The following is a 14,547-nucleotide window of genomic DNA, read 5'->3' on the forward strand; positions in this document are numbered from 1 at the left end:
ACTCATATTTGTTTGTTCTATGAAAAATTTTGAAACAATTCATGGATTCTTTCCTCTATTTTTCTCTGTTCTTTTTGGAATTCCTGTCTATATGTTGGAACTTTGAGACGGTCCTTTAACAGTTCTCTTGTGTGTGTTTGTGTTCAGTCGCTTGGTGGTGTCTCACTCTTTGCAATCCCATGGACTGTAGCCTGCCAGGCTCCTCTCTGGGTAAGAACACTAGAGTGGGTTGCTATTTCCTCCTCCAGGGGATCTTCCTGACCCAGGGATCGAACCTACCTTTCCTGCATCAGCAGGTGAATTCTTTACCATTGAGCCACCTGGGAAGCCTGTTTATGTGTATATAAATTAATGCTGTTTTTCTCTTTTTTTGCAGGTGGGTTTTTTTTTTTTTTTTTTGACTCTGTTCTCTAGAAAATTTTCTCATATTCGGGCATTGAGTTTTTAAATAATATCTACCATCTTTTTAATTTCCCAGATCTCTCTTTCATTTCTAAGCATCAGTTTTTCTTTGCATTGTTATTTTGTTTCATGCTTAAAATATCTTCTTATATTTTTAAAAAATTATTAATGATAGTTTCAAATTTTGGGGTTTTTTTTTTAGCCACATTTCCAGGTGATTTTACCTATTTGTAAGCAGCAAACTAAAAAGTTGGTTGCAAGTGATGTATGTTTGCATCCTCTGACTTCATTCAGGGTGCTTTTCTTGTGCTGTTTCTTGGAGCTCTTTACTTGACAGTGTCTTTCATTCATTCTTCATGGTCTGACTGATTTTTATTTTCTAATACATTGCTACTCAGTTTACTAGTCTTTTTTTAGGATTTTACACTGTTGTACATTGAGAATGGCCTGAAATTTTGAGGTTTTTAAAGTTTCTGTTGTGACCTTCCTTTATTTAATTTTGACATCAAAATTATACAACTCAGGTAATTAGTTGGTGGAATTGGGGGTGGCTTTCTGATTGCATGGAGAACATGTGTAAAATGGAGGTTGTTGTTGCCAATTATAAAAAAAGATTTTAAATGTTGGTTCATTTTAGAAGCAGTTATAGGTTTATTTATAGCTTTTCTATTTTTTGTTCAATTGTATAAATATATTGAATTAAATGAATGTTTTGCTGTCTCTTTAGCCATAAATATTTTGAGAGGATGAAAATAATGGAAATATACAAGAATACTTTTTGAAGTTTTGTTTTACATTTTACTTCATGTTCCTTATCAGGTGCTCAAAAGTGTGACAACTTTGCTGAAAAAAGGCCCCTCCTTGGTGTTTGTAAGAGCACTGGATCTTCTGGGTAAGGAATTAAAAAAAAGTTTTTTGAACCACTATTAAAATTTTGTGTTATTTCAGAGGGGGAACTTTAGTGTCTTCAAGTCTTTGTTTACCATAAGACTGTGCTTTTACAGAAGGGATGGGACAGGACTTAATAACATATTTAAGGTTTTTGCCACACAGGCCACTTTATTTTTCTGCTCAACTGTTTTCTCTCAAATGTAGGATGATAGCAGGACATGAAAGAAAGCCAGCAGTATATCAGAATTCAGTCATAAAAGAGTAGCATCATTAAGAAAATATGTTTCATTTTGTTTATTTATATTTTTAGTATTTATAATGGCCTTCTACAGTGGATTAGAAGTTACTGTTAGGACATCATCATCATCAACTGTTATTAACATTTATATTTTACATTGTTTTGAGGATCTTTTAAAAAATTTTATTTTATATTGGAGTATAGTTAATTAACAATGTTGTGTTAGTTTCAAGTGTAGAGCAAAGTGATTCAGTTATATATATATACATATATCTTTTCTTTTTCAGATTCTTTTCCCATATAGGTTATTACAGAGTATTGAGTAGAGTTCCTCCTTTGCTATACAGTAGATCCTTGTTGATTATCTATTTTCTGTATAGTAGTGTGTATTCCATCATGCTTTTATAGTTATATTAGAATATCTATTATGATCCTTAGGTAAGATGTTAATAGAAGATAATTTAATATATCTTAATGGTAATAATATATAGCATAGTGTATATTGTGTATTAGCCAACAATTTATTGTTGCTGTAGCATGTGCCTAACACTGTTCTAAAGGCATTACATGAATTTTCTCTTTTTTTTCTGTTAGCAATACTTTGAAGTAGATACTGTTCTTATTCCTATTTGGTAGTTTAGAGAAACTCAGGCACTGAATTCTCACAGTGTAACTGGATTCGAACCCAAGCAACCATACTTTTTTTAAAAAATTTTTATTGAGTATAGTTGATTTTTAGTGTTTAGTTTCAGATGTACAGCAAAGTGAATCAATAATACATCTACATATATCCACTCTTTTTCTAGATTCTTCAAGCAGGCATACTCTTAGTTCCATGCTCATTGCATTTGGGACAGTAAGAGGCTTACTGACTAAGATGATTAATTGGTATTGCTCATGAAGTCAAGTTTTCCCTACTTTCTCTATATATTAAATGAGAACAATATTCTTCATAATGGCTTATAGTGATTTAGATATCACTATGTAATTCCAGTTAGGAATTGTTTTCAACTGCTGGTAAAGTTCCAATGGCCTAGATAAACCCTGGAATTGAATGACTGGGTAGGCAGTCCAGGGCCAGTGAAATGTTTCTGCCATGTGTCATTAATGATCTAGATTCTTTCCATTTCTAGCTTTGACATCTTTTAGAATATGACCCCTTCCCCTTATGATCTCAAGAAGGCTACTGTCTTACCAGTTAGTATCTCATCTTGAACTCCTAGCTACAAGGAAATCAGGGATATTACTGTGGTTTTGTTAGTAGGTAGAGGATCAAAATGAGTATTAGGCTTGGCAACCAGTAGTCCTTGCCATGTGCTTTCAGCTGATAGTGTCTGGGTCATGGATGCAGTGCACAAGGAAAGAATGTGCTAATGGTGTAACATGATTGATCTTGGAGTCTTAATTGTTGCTTTCTGGGGAAATGGTTTGACTCCATGTGTTACAAGGCAATTTTCTTCCAGTGTAAAGTTTTGGGTTGAAGTGAGCAAAAATTTACTGTGTACTCAACCCTTTGCTAGGTATGGGATAAGGATACAAAACGTGAAAACCTAATTCTGTGTCCCAAAGATTTAAGAATGTTGTTGAAAGCAAAAACATAGCACATAGAAGATGATTATGGGATAATGACATCTGTGTGCGTGTGCATGTGTGCTCCGTCATGCTTGACTCTGTGTGACCACATGGACTGTAACCTGCCAGACTCCTCTGTCCATGGAATTTTCCAGGCAAGAAAACTGAAGTGGGTTGCCATTTCCTATGCCAGGGAATCTTCCTGCCCAGAAATTGACCCCTCATCTCCTGCACTGGAAGGCAGATTCTTTACCACTGCCCCACCTGCAAAGCCCAGGGATGTCTAATTGGAATTCAAAGAAGGTAGAGGTCAGTGTACCTGGATTGATAGGAGAAAGCCTCATGAAGAAGGCACAGCATGTGCTGAACCTAAAGGAATAAGAAAGTTTGGCAGTGTTATAGAAGACTAAGAACTTCCAGAGTAGGTTATAAAGCTATAGCTGGGGAACAGAAACTGGTAGAAATATTCTTAGGAAAGATGGAGGTTTGTGACTTACAGTGAAGTTCATCTGCAAGATAGGTAATAACAACCATTTCGTTTCTCTAGAACTCAACCAAAGGCTTCCAACAATGTGAAAAGTGTTTATGTTTGAGAGACTGGTAAATATTAAGTCATAGCTGTGGGAATCTGTGGCATTCATGCCTGGAGCTGCTTGAGTCACACTCCACCCCTTCTGTTTCCAACTTGGTTGATTCATGGCCATGACATTGGTGGGGAATGTCATGGCCATGCTCAGCAGCATTGTCCATGGAACTTATGGTCATGGGGTTGTGTGGGCCCATGGCTCTTTTAGCCTAAAATCATGATCAGCTAAAGCTTCATGTATGTGCAAAGGAGCCATGAAAGCATCCTATGAAACTAAAACCTGGGAGACTTGAAAATGTCTGACCTCTGCACCCAGAGATCCTTTTGGAAAGAATGACAACCTTTATTGACTCAGGGTGGTTGAATAAATTCTCTGTGGAACCTTTGGCTAATCACTAAGCTACATAGACACAGGGGCAGCCCCCGGGGAAAGCAGGCTTTAAAATGAAAGCAAGAATTAAAAATAAAATCCAGCAGAGGCATTAGTAACTATATATCATGGAGCAAAGTAGCTTTCCAGAATTCTCATACCATATTATAAAACATGTCTAATTTCCAACATAAAATTATGACACATGCCAAGAAATAGCAAAGTATGATATGTTGAGAAAGGAAGTAGGTGATAGAAACTGTTGCTGATTGCTTCCATTGTTAAATTTTAGAGACAAGGCTTTTAAAGCAGCTGTTATACATATGTTCTAAAAACTAAATGAACCGTGTTTATGGAATGAAAGGAAAGCTTGGTAACAATGACTGAACATGTAGAGAATCTCAGTTAGAAATAAGAAGTTATAGAAAAACCAATCGGAAATTCTAGAGTTGAGGAGATAAAAAAAGGTGAAACAATAAGCTTGCTAGAAGAACACAACACTATATTCAGGTCAGCACATGGATCAGAGACCTGTTATGTTAACATGAGAGGTGAAAGGGAATTGGGGGGGCTTCCTTGGTGGTACAGTGGTTAAGAATCCATCTGCCAATGCAGGGGGCAGGGGTTCAATCCCTGGTCCAGGAGAATCCCACATGCCACAGAGCAGCTAAGCCTGTGTGCCACAACTGCTGAGCCTACACACTATAACTACTGAACCTACGTGGTACAACTACTGAACCTACGTGCTGCAACTACTGAAACTTGTACTCCACAACAAGAAAAGCCACCACAGTGAGAAGCTACCATGTGCAATGTAATTTACTAGAGAGTAGCCCCTGCTCTCAGCACCTGGAGAAAGCCCATGCAGCAACAAAGACCCAACACAGCCAAAAATAAATAAATAAATCTTTAAAGGAAAAAAAAAAAGGGAATGGAAACCGCGGAGAAGAGTTGAAGAAGTATCTGTGGTGAAAGAAACCTTCCTTGACTTCACTTTTCCTGATGTTTATTAAACCTCTGCGATTCAGGCACACCCAGTCCTGTTGAAGCCCCGCAAAAAGATGTGTTTGTGGAAGATAGTCAACTATTTGCTGAGTTTGGTTTGCAAGTATTGAAAGATTTTCCATTCCTTAGCAACCCTGCTTAACTGTATGATTAAGATTTTTTTTTTTTGCCTCCCTGTGTGGCATGTGTGATCTTACTTCCTTGACTAGGAACTGAACGTATACTCCCTGTAGTGGGAACGTGATATCTTAACCACCAGACAACCGGGAAGTCCCAAGGAGATTATTTTTATTTTTACAGGATTCATTTATTGAGGTGTCACTTGAATATATATAGTAGGTGATGAGATTATTTATTGAGAGATGACTCTGATGGTATGTGGGTTATATTAGTCTAATCCAGAGAATTAGAACCAGTGGGAAGTGGGATTATATATATGAGGAGAGAGGAAGAAGGGAATGGGGGTGTTGATTTTGAGAAATTGACTCACATGATTGTGAAGCCTAAACATCCAGAATCTGCAGACTGAGGAAAGAATTGCAATTTCTAATCCTCTTCCTCCAAGGAAGTCAATTTTTTGAAGATTTTATTAAGACTTTCAGCTGATTGGATGAGTCCCATTCAAGTTATGAAGCATCACCTGCTTTACTCAAATTCTGCTAATTTAAATATTATTTTACGTAAAAAAGTATGCTCACAGAAATATCTAGAATAGTATTTGACCAAATCTGATTATTGTGGCCTAGCCAAGTTGACACATTAATCACCACAGGGGCGATGAATATAGTTCTGATTAAAATAGCATTTGCCTACTGAAAAAAATCTATTGTAGACACTCACTTCCCCTCTCCCATGTATGCTCCTTATATTTATTTCATAGTAGGAGAATCATTCTGCAGAGAGATGGGTCTATGTCTGTATCTTTTGCTGGATTGTTTTAAGAATTGTTATTGATAAATGAATGCGAAGATATTTCCTTCTTGGTTTTAAGCATAGCACCTTCTAACTAGCACGGCCCCAAACTATTTGTTTTTTGCTAAATGAATTTTAATAAGTTTTCTGTACAGTCATGCTCATCCTTTATTTAAATATTAGTAACACTTTTTTTTAATGGTTGAGAAAGTGTCTTAATCTGAGGAACCACATGTCCTGAACCTGGGTGTTGATGTCTTCTTCAAAGGCCTGTGGTGCACAAAATCTTAGGACCCCCCTTAACCGTTTGGGACATACAAGACATGTCTGTTGCCATTCATTTCCATGAGAAATGCTTTATTGAGCACAAGGTGCTTTGGACACTTGTCAGTTGCTTATATTCACAATTAATACTGCCTAGTAAGTTTATCTTAGGGAAGTTCAGTAAAATTTCCTTTTGATGTATAAATTTTCTTAATTATAAATGTATATAGCATCACTGACTCAATGGACGTGAATGAGTAAACACCAAGAGATAGGGGAGGATGGAAGAGCCTGGCATGCTGTAGTCCACGAGGTCACAGAGTTGGACGCGACTTAGTGACTGAACAACAATCCCTTTTCAAAGAAAGGGGGGAATTTGCTATGGAAATAATCCTGATCGTTCCTCATATTTTATCCTTTAGATATTTACACATTGCAAACTGAGCCCACAGTTTTTAATACAGAGTCTTACTACATTCATGACAGTCTTTAAATGCCATTTATTTTTATATTGTATTATAGTGATGTTTTCTTTCTTCATGTTGATATGTCTATGTAGAGGGAGAAGAAGAGGGAGGGAGGAGAGAGAAACACACACACTGTTCCATCATCGCTTCAGATAAGCCATTTAAGGTCTAGGTGGGAGATAATGTTGCGTTACTGATCCAGGAATTAAGTCAGTGTCTTGTGTAATAATTTGAGGGAGGGAGGGGAAGTATGGACAACGCATTAAGGAATGTACACTTTCTTAGGAAATGAACACGTGTTGTATATTACATGCTAACCTGCTGCAGTAATGAAGTTGTTCATGGTTAGGATTTTGTTGGGTATTATGAATAACTGCAAAAGAGTATGATTATTCAGCAGCTGACTGCAGACCTTGAAGAATGTTTAATCCAGTATAATATCATCACATTATACACATTATTGGAGTGGAGATGTGATCTTTACATCTCAGAATGTTAGAATAGAAAAAACGTGAAGATCATATAAGATAAAGAAAGTCTTATCTGGAGACTCATACCATACATCTGTTTGGTGGTGGGAAATTCTTGTAAGAGTGAGAAAATTTTCCCCAGAAACAGACTCACGTATACAGAGAACAGGTTAGTGATTACCAAAGGGGAGCAGGATGGAAGGAGGGGTTGAAATAGATGAAGAGGATTGAGAGGTACAGACGTTGTAAATAAAATAAATAAGATACAGGGCTGTAATAGACAACACAGAGTATATAGTCCATACTTTATAATAATAACTTTGTATGGTATATAATCTATAGAAGTACCAAATCTCTATGTTGTACTCCTGAAACTAACCTTATAAGCCAGCTATACTTCAATTAAAAGAGTGAGAAAATGTCTTTATTTCAGTTAGTTAGGAATCTCTTATCTCTTGTTAAATATGCACTCGATGGCCGTATTTCCAAGATTGAATTTTAATAATTAGAAAGATGAAAATTTTGGCAAACCACAGACATCTTAAATTTACCTTGAAAAAAGCAAAATAATTTTAATAGTTGAACAGGAATAAAGACTTGATTTCAAAATTAAGGGCTGTTTATCAAAGAAAATACACTTAGTTCACAGCATTAATGGTTTTGCATTTTTGCTACAGATTGCTAACAAAGGTCATGTTGGACTGACAGAATTCTGTGAGACTGGTGTTTGCTAGCCACTGAGCTAAAGCAGCAGTTATTTAGGTGGAGGTTAAGCACAGTTTCACCACCCTGAAGTGTTATTGAAGAGGATTTATTTCAACTTGTGTCTAAAATAAATAAGGGTTATGTTAAATAGAACCAAAAGGGAGGCTGCTTGGGATACTGGGTATACAACAGTTCTTTTTGTCATGAAATGTCACAGAACCCTTACATGTGATGCTAACTATTTTATTTGTTTATTTTCTTGTTGGCTGTGCTGGTTCTTGGTGTGGTGCATGGGCTGTCGTCGCCATATGCAGGCTTTCTCTGGTGGCAGTGAGCGGGGGATACTCTTCATTGCGGTGCTCGGGTTTGTCACTGCGATGTGTCACTGGTTGCAGAACGTGGTTTCTAGGCTGCACAGACTCAGTAGTTGTGGCACGTGGATTAAGTATAGCCCTACGACATGTGGAATCGTAGTTCCCAGAGCAGGGATGGAACCGGTGTCACCTGTATTGGCAGGCAGATCCGTAACTGCTGGACCACCAGGGAAGTCCCTAAATATTTTGTTTTAACGTCTTTTCTTCCTGCTGTGTTGTGAGATCTGATGGAATCACAGTTTGAGCTGGCATTACTTGTGCAGATCCAAAAAGAGATTTAGGCCATTCTTCCAGTGTTCGATGCTCTATGACCTGGGCTTTTTGAGCTATTCCTTAGCCTTCCTTCAGGCACCCAGTCTTTTCACTTGCTCATCTCTCTGGTCTTTTACATTTCTGTGGGTGTTCTGCATTTTCTTCTAGCTTTCTGCCTGGCTTTTGACTCTCTTTACTGCTTTCAAAGACTGGGCTTTTCCATCTTCGATATACCATTTATGTGAGACCTGCCTCTCTGGCACAGAGATTTTTCATGAGATGGGCTGTCCGATATCATGGATTGTTCATGGACCTCTTGACTTCTAGTATTATCTTTGGACCATCAGAGCCCTCAGAGCTTGTCCTGTTTATCTGATTATGGGTGAAACAAAACCTTACAGAAATAAGATGACATTACTGTAACAGGGGAAAGTTTTTTAGTGTATTTATTTTAAAATATAATACCTGAACTATGGATGCCCTTTGGTAGTTTGCTATAAGATCATCTTTATAGACGTTGTATATTTCCTTGCAAGCCTTGAAATTGGTACAAATCTCAAATAGCCCACCAAAATGTTTATATGTAGGTGACCAAACCAAAGGAATCCTGGTTTAAATTTTCAAAGAACTGTCTTTCTTGCTATTACATGATATATGTATTCCTGAAAACCTGTGCTGTTAGGGTCCTGGCACAAATAGAAGACATATTCCAACTGGGTAATTTGAGAAGAGTTTAAGTAAAGTGAAGAGGGCCTGAGACCGTTTACCGTTTCTCAGCAAGGGGTGAGAGCCATTAGCAGAACCTGCAGTGAGAGCCGCATCAGGAGGTTACCTGGTGGAGGCCGCTGGTGGAGGCACTCGGTGTATCTGCTCTAACCTGACAGCAGAGCGGCCACCCGATGGCCCCTCAGGCTGAACCCGGCCAGAAGCTGGAGGCTGCGCTCTGAGGGGTTCGGGAGCCCACTGCTGCAGTCTGTTTGATACAGGCCAGCCAGTCTCCCAACGGCAAGGAGCCGGGTGCAGTGGAGGCAGAGTGTATTTACAGGGGACAGCATGCTTATATTCTGCAAAATTTCACACTAAAACTGAGGTTATGGGGAAAACAGATATGGAGGAAATAATATGCAAAGTAATCAGAGCAATAATCCTGATTAAAATTTTTAAAAAACGTTCATACTGATAAAAAGTTTACTAGTAAATATGGAATTTCACCTTAAAAAGAAGGTGAAGGAGCCTTGGTGGAATAGGGGTATAAGGAAGAGTTGAGACTGTTAAGTTAGAGAGGAAGGAACAAGATAAACAAAGACCAGGGAGGAATAAGCTATAACATTTATTGTTGCCTACACGCATGGTCAGACTGAGCCACGATCAGCCTGATTCCTTCTGTATTCAACTGAGCTAATGAACTCTGTGTTCAAAATATACTTTGTGGGGCTCCCCTGATGGTCCAGTGGTTGAGTATCCACCTTTCAATGCAGGGGACACAGGTTCAATCCCTGGTCAGGGAACTAAGATCCTACATGCTGCAGGGCAACTAAGCCTGTGCTCTAGAGCAAGATAAGCCTGCATGCCACATTGAAGGTTCAGCGTGACCAAAATAAAAAAATCATACCCGGAAAACAAACAAAAAACAAAATATACTTTGTATGCTGTGTTGTAGCATGAAAAACTGATCTTATTTCTGTCACTGTATATTAATTTGCATATTCTAGAGTTTTATATAAGTGGAATCATAAATACACAAAGTATATTTGTTATACTTACAAAGTATATTTGTAAGTATATCTGTTACAAAGTATCTTTATTTTGAGATCCATTCATATTGTTGCATTTATCATTTGCTTTTTTGTCGACTAGTTTCATACTGCATGAATGTACCACAGTTTGGTTGTTAAGTTCACCTGTTGAGGGATATTTTGGTTGTTTCTAGACTTTGGATTTGCAGATAATGCTGCTTTGAACCTAATGCTCAAGTCTTCATATAGACATGTGCTTTCTTTTCTCTTGGTCAAATATCTGCAAGTAGAATGACTGAATCATATATTAGATGTCTGTTTTTCAAAGTGACTGTCTCATTTTATACTCCTACCATCAGTGTATGAGGTTTCTAATTCCTTTACTTCCTTACTTGACTTTATCAGACTTTTAAATTTTAGCCACTGTAATATAAATACATAATGCTTTCTCATTGTAGTTCTAATTTGCACATGTCCTGTTATTCTATTCTCTCAACCGTCAATTGAATTCACTCTTCTTTCGTGAGAAATAAAGTGGGACTTCCCTGATGGCTCAGCAGGTGAAGAATCCTCCTGCCATTCAGGAGACACAGGTTCAATCCCTGGGTCAGGAAGATCCCCTGGAGGAGGAAATGGCAATTCACTCCAGTATTCTTGCCTGAAAAATCCCCATGGAAGGAGCCTGGCAGGCTACAATCCAGAGGGTTGCAAAGAGTTGGACATGACTAAACAAGTAGTACCTTTTTTATTGTCCCAAGCCAGTATGATTTCTAGTGGTTTGACATACAGCAGTAGATGCATGAACCGTATTATCTGTTCCTTTGTATACCTAGTGAAAAGGATGATGTGGCAGTACTTTTAATGACTGTAGTTTCTTGTTTACGGTCACTACTGTGTGTGTTTTGTAGTATTCTTGGTTTTAGTTTTTATTTGTCTCAACCAGTTTTTTTCTGTGAGAGCTTATGGTGAACCGTGTCAGATTTGTGATCTCCAGAGGAGATAATTTCACTTTGGGACCAAAGATGCAGCTTCAGTCACTCAGAGTTTCTTGTAGCAAAAGTTTTATTAAAGTGAAAAGGAATAGAGAAAACTTCTGACATAGAGGGGGCAGAGATTGTCCCACTAGTCTTATCAAGGCCTTACATACTTTTTCAGTTGGTTACTAACAATAGAAAAATCTTACCAGACCCACTCCCACAACATACATCTTAAGATAACAGGATTAGTCAGAAGGTTCTTGTTAAGAAGGAGAAACATGTCCTCGAGCAAGATACAGGGTTGTTATATAATCATTAGTACAGAGCTTAAAGAAAAACACGCAAACATCTCTGGTCCTGCACACACTCTCATCCCCCTGTTTGTGTGCATGCTCAGTCACAGTCCAGCTCTTTGCAAACCTGTGGGCGGTAGCCCGCCAGGCTCCTCTATCCATGGAGTTTTCCAGGCAAGAATACTGGAGTGGGTTGCCATTTCCTCCTCCAGGGGATCTTCTTACCCAGGGATCGAACCTGTGTCTCCTACATGGGCAGGCAGATTCTTTACCACTCACGCCACCTGGGAAGCCCCTCATCGCCCTGTTTGACTCATTAGTAACCAAGGGTGTGAGCCAACTGATCTCAGACCTGTTTGTGGCATTTCCCTACTCAGGATGAGACCCCTTTGCTTCTGAGAGCAAATCCTGGGTGGTTTAACTGTGCTCCACCATCGTAGGACTATTGCATTCTCTCCTTGTTTTGCAAGTAATCCCCCTCTGCTCTCCGTCAGCAGAGAAGGCACTTTCTTTGCTTGAACGCATGCATCCTGCGGTGGAAGCATGGAGTCCTATTCACTGGACCGCAGGAAATTCCCGGCTCTGCCAGTATTGAATCAGGATCTCCTTTTCGTCCCTTGCTCCTCTGCCTCAGTCAGTTCAGTTCAGTTCAGTCACTCAGTCGTGTCCGACTCTTTGCGACCCCGTGAATCGCAGCACGCCAGGCCTCCCTGTCCATCACCAACTTCCAGAGTTTACTCAGACTCATGTCCATCGAGTCGGTGATGCCATTCAGCTATTTCATCCTCTGTCGTCCCCTTCTCCTCCTGCCCCCAATACCTCCCAGCATCAGGGTCTTTTCCAATGAGTCAACTCTTTGCATGAGGTGGCCAAAGTACTGGAGTTTCAGCTTCAGCATCAGTCCTTCCAATGAACACCCAGGACTGATGTCCTTTAGTATGGACTGGTTGGATCTCCTTGCAGTCCAAGGGACTCTCAAGAGTCTTCTCCAACACCACAGTTCAAAAGCATCAATTCTTCGGTGCTCAGCTTTCTTCACAGTCCAACTCTCACATCCATACATGACCCCTGGAAAAACTGTAGCCTTGACTAGACAGACCTTTGTTAGCAAAGTAATGTCTCTGCTTTTTAATATGCTATCTAGGTTGGTCATAACTTTCCTTCCAAGGAGTAAGCGTCTTTTAATTTCATGGCTGCAGTCACCATCTGCAGTGGTTTTGGAGCCTGCAGAAATAAAGTCTGACACTGTTTCCCCATCTATTTCCCATGAAGTGATGGGACCAGGTGCCATGATCTTAGTTTTCTGAATGTTGAGCTTTAAGCCAACTTTTTCACTGTCCTCTTTCACTTTCATCAAGAGGCTTTTTAGTTCCTCTTCACTTTCTGCCATAAGGTAAATATTATTTAAAGTTCTTAGCTTTTCTCTCTCATCCCTCTCGTGCTTATGCTGTAGTGTGATTTCAGGGTGATTCATTTGCCTTATTTGTTGACAGGTGGTGTTTTTCAAAGGCCTTTGGTGATTCAAAGTTAGGTGGTGTTATCAAGTCAAGTCAAGTGTTAGTTGCTCAGTTGTGTCCGACCCTTTGCGACCGCATGGAGTGTAGCCTGCCAGGCTCCTCTGTCCATGGAATTCTCCAGGCAAGAATACTGGAGTGGGTTGCCATTTCCTTCTCCTAAGGATCTTCCTGACCCAGGGATCAAACCTGGGTCTTCTGCATTGCAGGCAGATTCTTTACCATCTGAGCCACCAGAGAAGCCCAGGTGGTGTTATATACTTGCACAAATGCGTTTCTAAAAATATTTGGATTGTATTGTTCTCATCTGCACCTTGCTTTTTCTTGCCTCTTGTTAATATATTATGGCATGTTTTATTTAATGATGAATATTGGTGCTACCTTATATATATTATCCTACTTAATGCATATTCCTTAATATGAAATATTAATATACACATTTAATATACACAGTTTAAAATATTAGTCACAAATGGAAAGAGCTTAAAGCTTTAAATAGGCCATCATATGCTGCCACCAGATTTAAAACTTTCTTCTTTGGCTTTTTAAGATTTTGTGTCAGAGAGTGATGTAATCAGAGAAGAAGAAAGCACTCGTGAAAGGTTTGTTTCCTATACTATCTGATTTGAAACTTGTTGAGAACAGAAATGAGCCACAGATTTTATTTAAAATGGGACCATCTCTCCCTTCATTTAACTGCTGCTTGCATTTCCTGTGGCCACGTTGCAAAGAGCTACATCTAATTCTTGTTCTGTGGTTCTACCTGATTTTAATAGAGGTTCTTGGGGAATGCATCCACATCAATTTTTGAACCTTTATTCAGAAAGTAAGTATTGAAATGCTGTCATTACAGTGAATTGGGAACATGGTGATAACTCTTTCTTTGGGATGTGTTTTGTGTGTTACCACTTCTCTTTAGGATTTATACACCTAAATTATTAGCTGGTTAGATATTCTCTTCATGTACTCTTCAAGCAGATTTGGCTATTGAGCAATTGAAACATGGTTGGTGCCAATGAAAGTGCTGATATTGTGGATATATTACATTAAATGTATTAAAATTGATTTCACTTATTTCTTATTTTTACTGTGGCTACTAGAAAATTTAAAATTACATAGCTCAATGTGTCTTTCTATTGGACTCTGTTCTCGGCTTCCTAGATGGCTCAGGGGTTAAGAATCCACTTGCAATGCAGGAGATGCAGATTTGATCCCTGGGTCAGGAAGATCCCTTGGAGAAGGAAATGGCAGTCCACTCCAGTACTCTTGCCTGGGAAATCCCGTGGACTGAGGAGCCTAGCGGGCTATAGTCTGTGGGGTTGCAAAAGAATTGGACACAACTTAGCAACTAAACAGCAATAACAAAGTTGTTCTTACCTTGCTTTGGGCTTACAGGTATACATTTCTGACTACCTCTGAGTGGAAAACCATCATGGTTTCTTATTACTTGTACAGATCTATAGATTAATCAATCCAGAGCTGTTAGCCAGGAAATTTTAGTTTTGACAAATGACAGATT

General features: G+C 38.9%; 1 protein-coding gene across 13 annotated transcripts in view; it reads left to right on the forward strand.

The window, feature by feature from the left end:
- The window catches only part of BCAS3 (BCAS3 microtubule associated cell migration factor), a 589,835-nt gene that overhangs the window by 91,757 nt on the left and 483,531 nt on the right, over nucleotides 1-14,547 (forward strand). For all 13 annotated transcript variants that reach the window (XM_044939593.2, XM_044939594.2, XM_044939599.2 and 10 more), the window contains exon 7: nucleotides 1,222-1,294. In XM_044939593.2, coding sequence (XP_044795528.2) covers nucleotides 1,222-1,294 — 73 coding nt within the window. The remainder of the gene's footprint in view (nucleotides 1-1,221; nucleotides 1,295-14,547) is intronic.

Source organism: Bubalus bubalis, chromosome 3 (genome assembly GCF_019923935.1).
Source record: "Bubalus bubalis isolate 160015118507 breed Murrah chromosome 3, NDDB_SH_1, whole genome shotgun sequence".
NCBI lineage: Eukaryota > Metazoa > Chordata > Mammalia > Artiodactyla > Bovidae > Bubalus > Bubalus bubalis.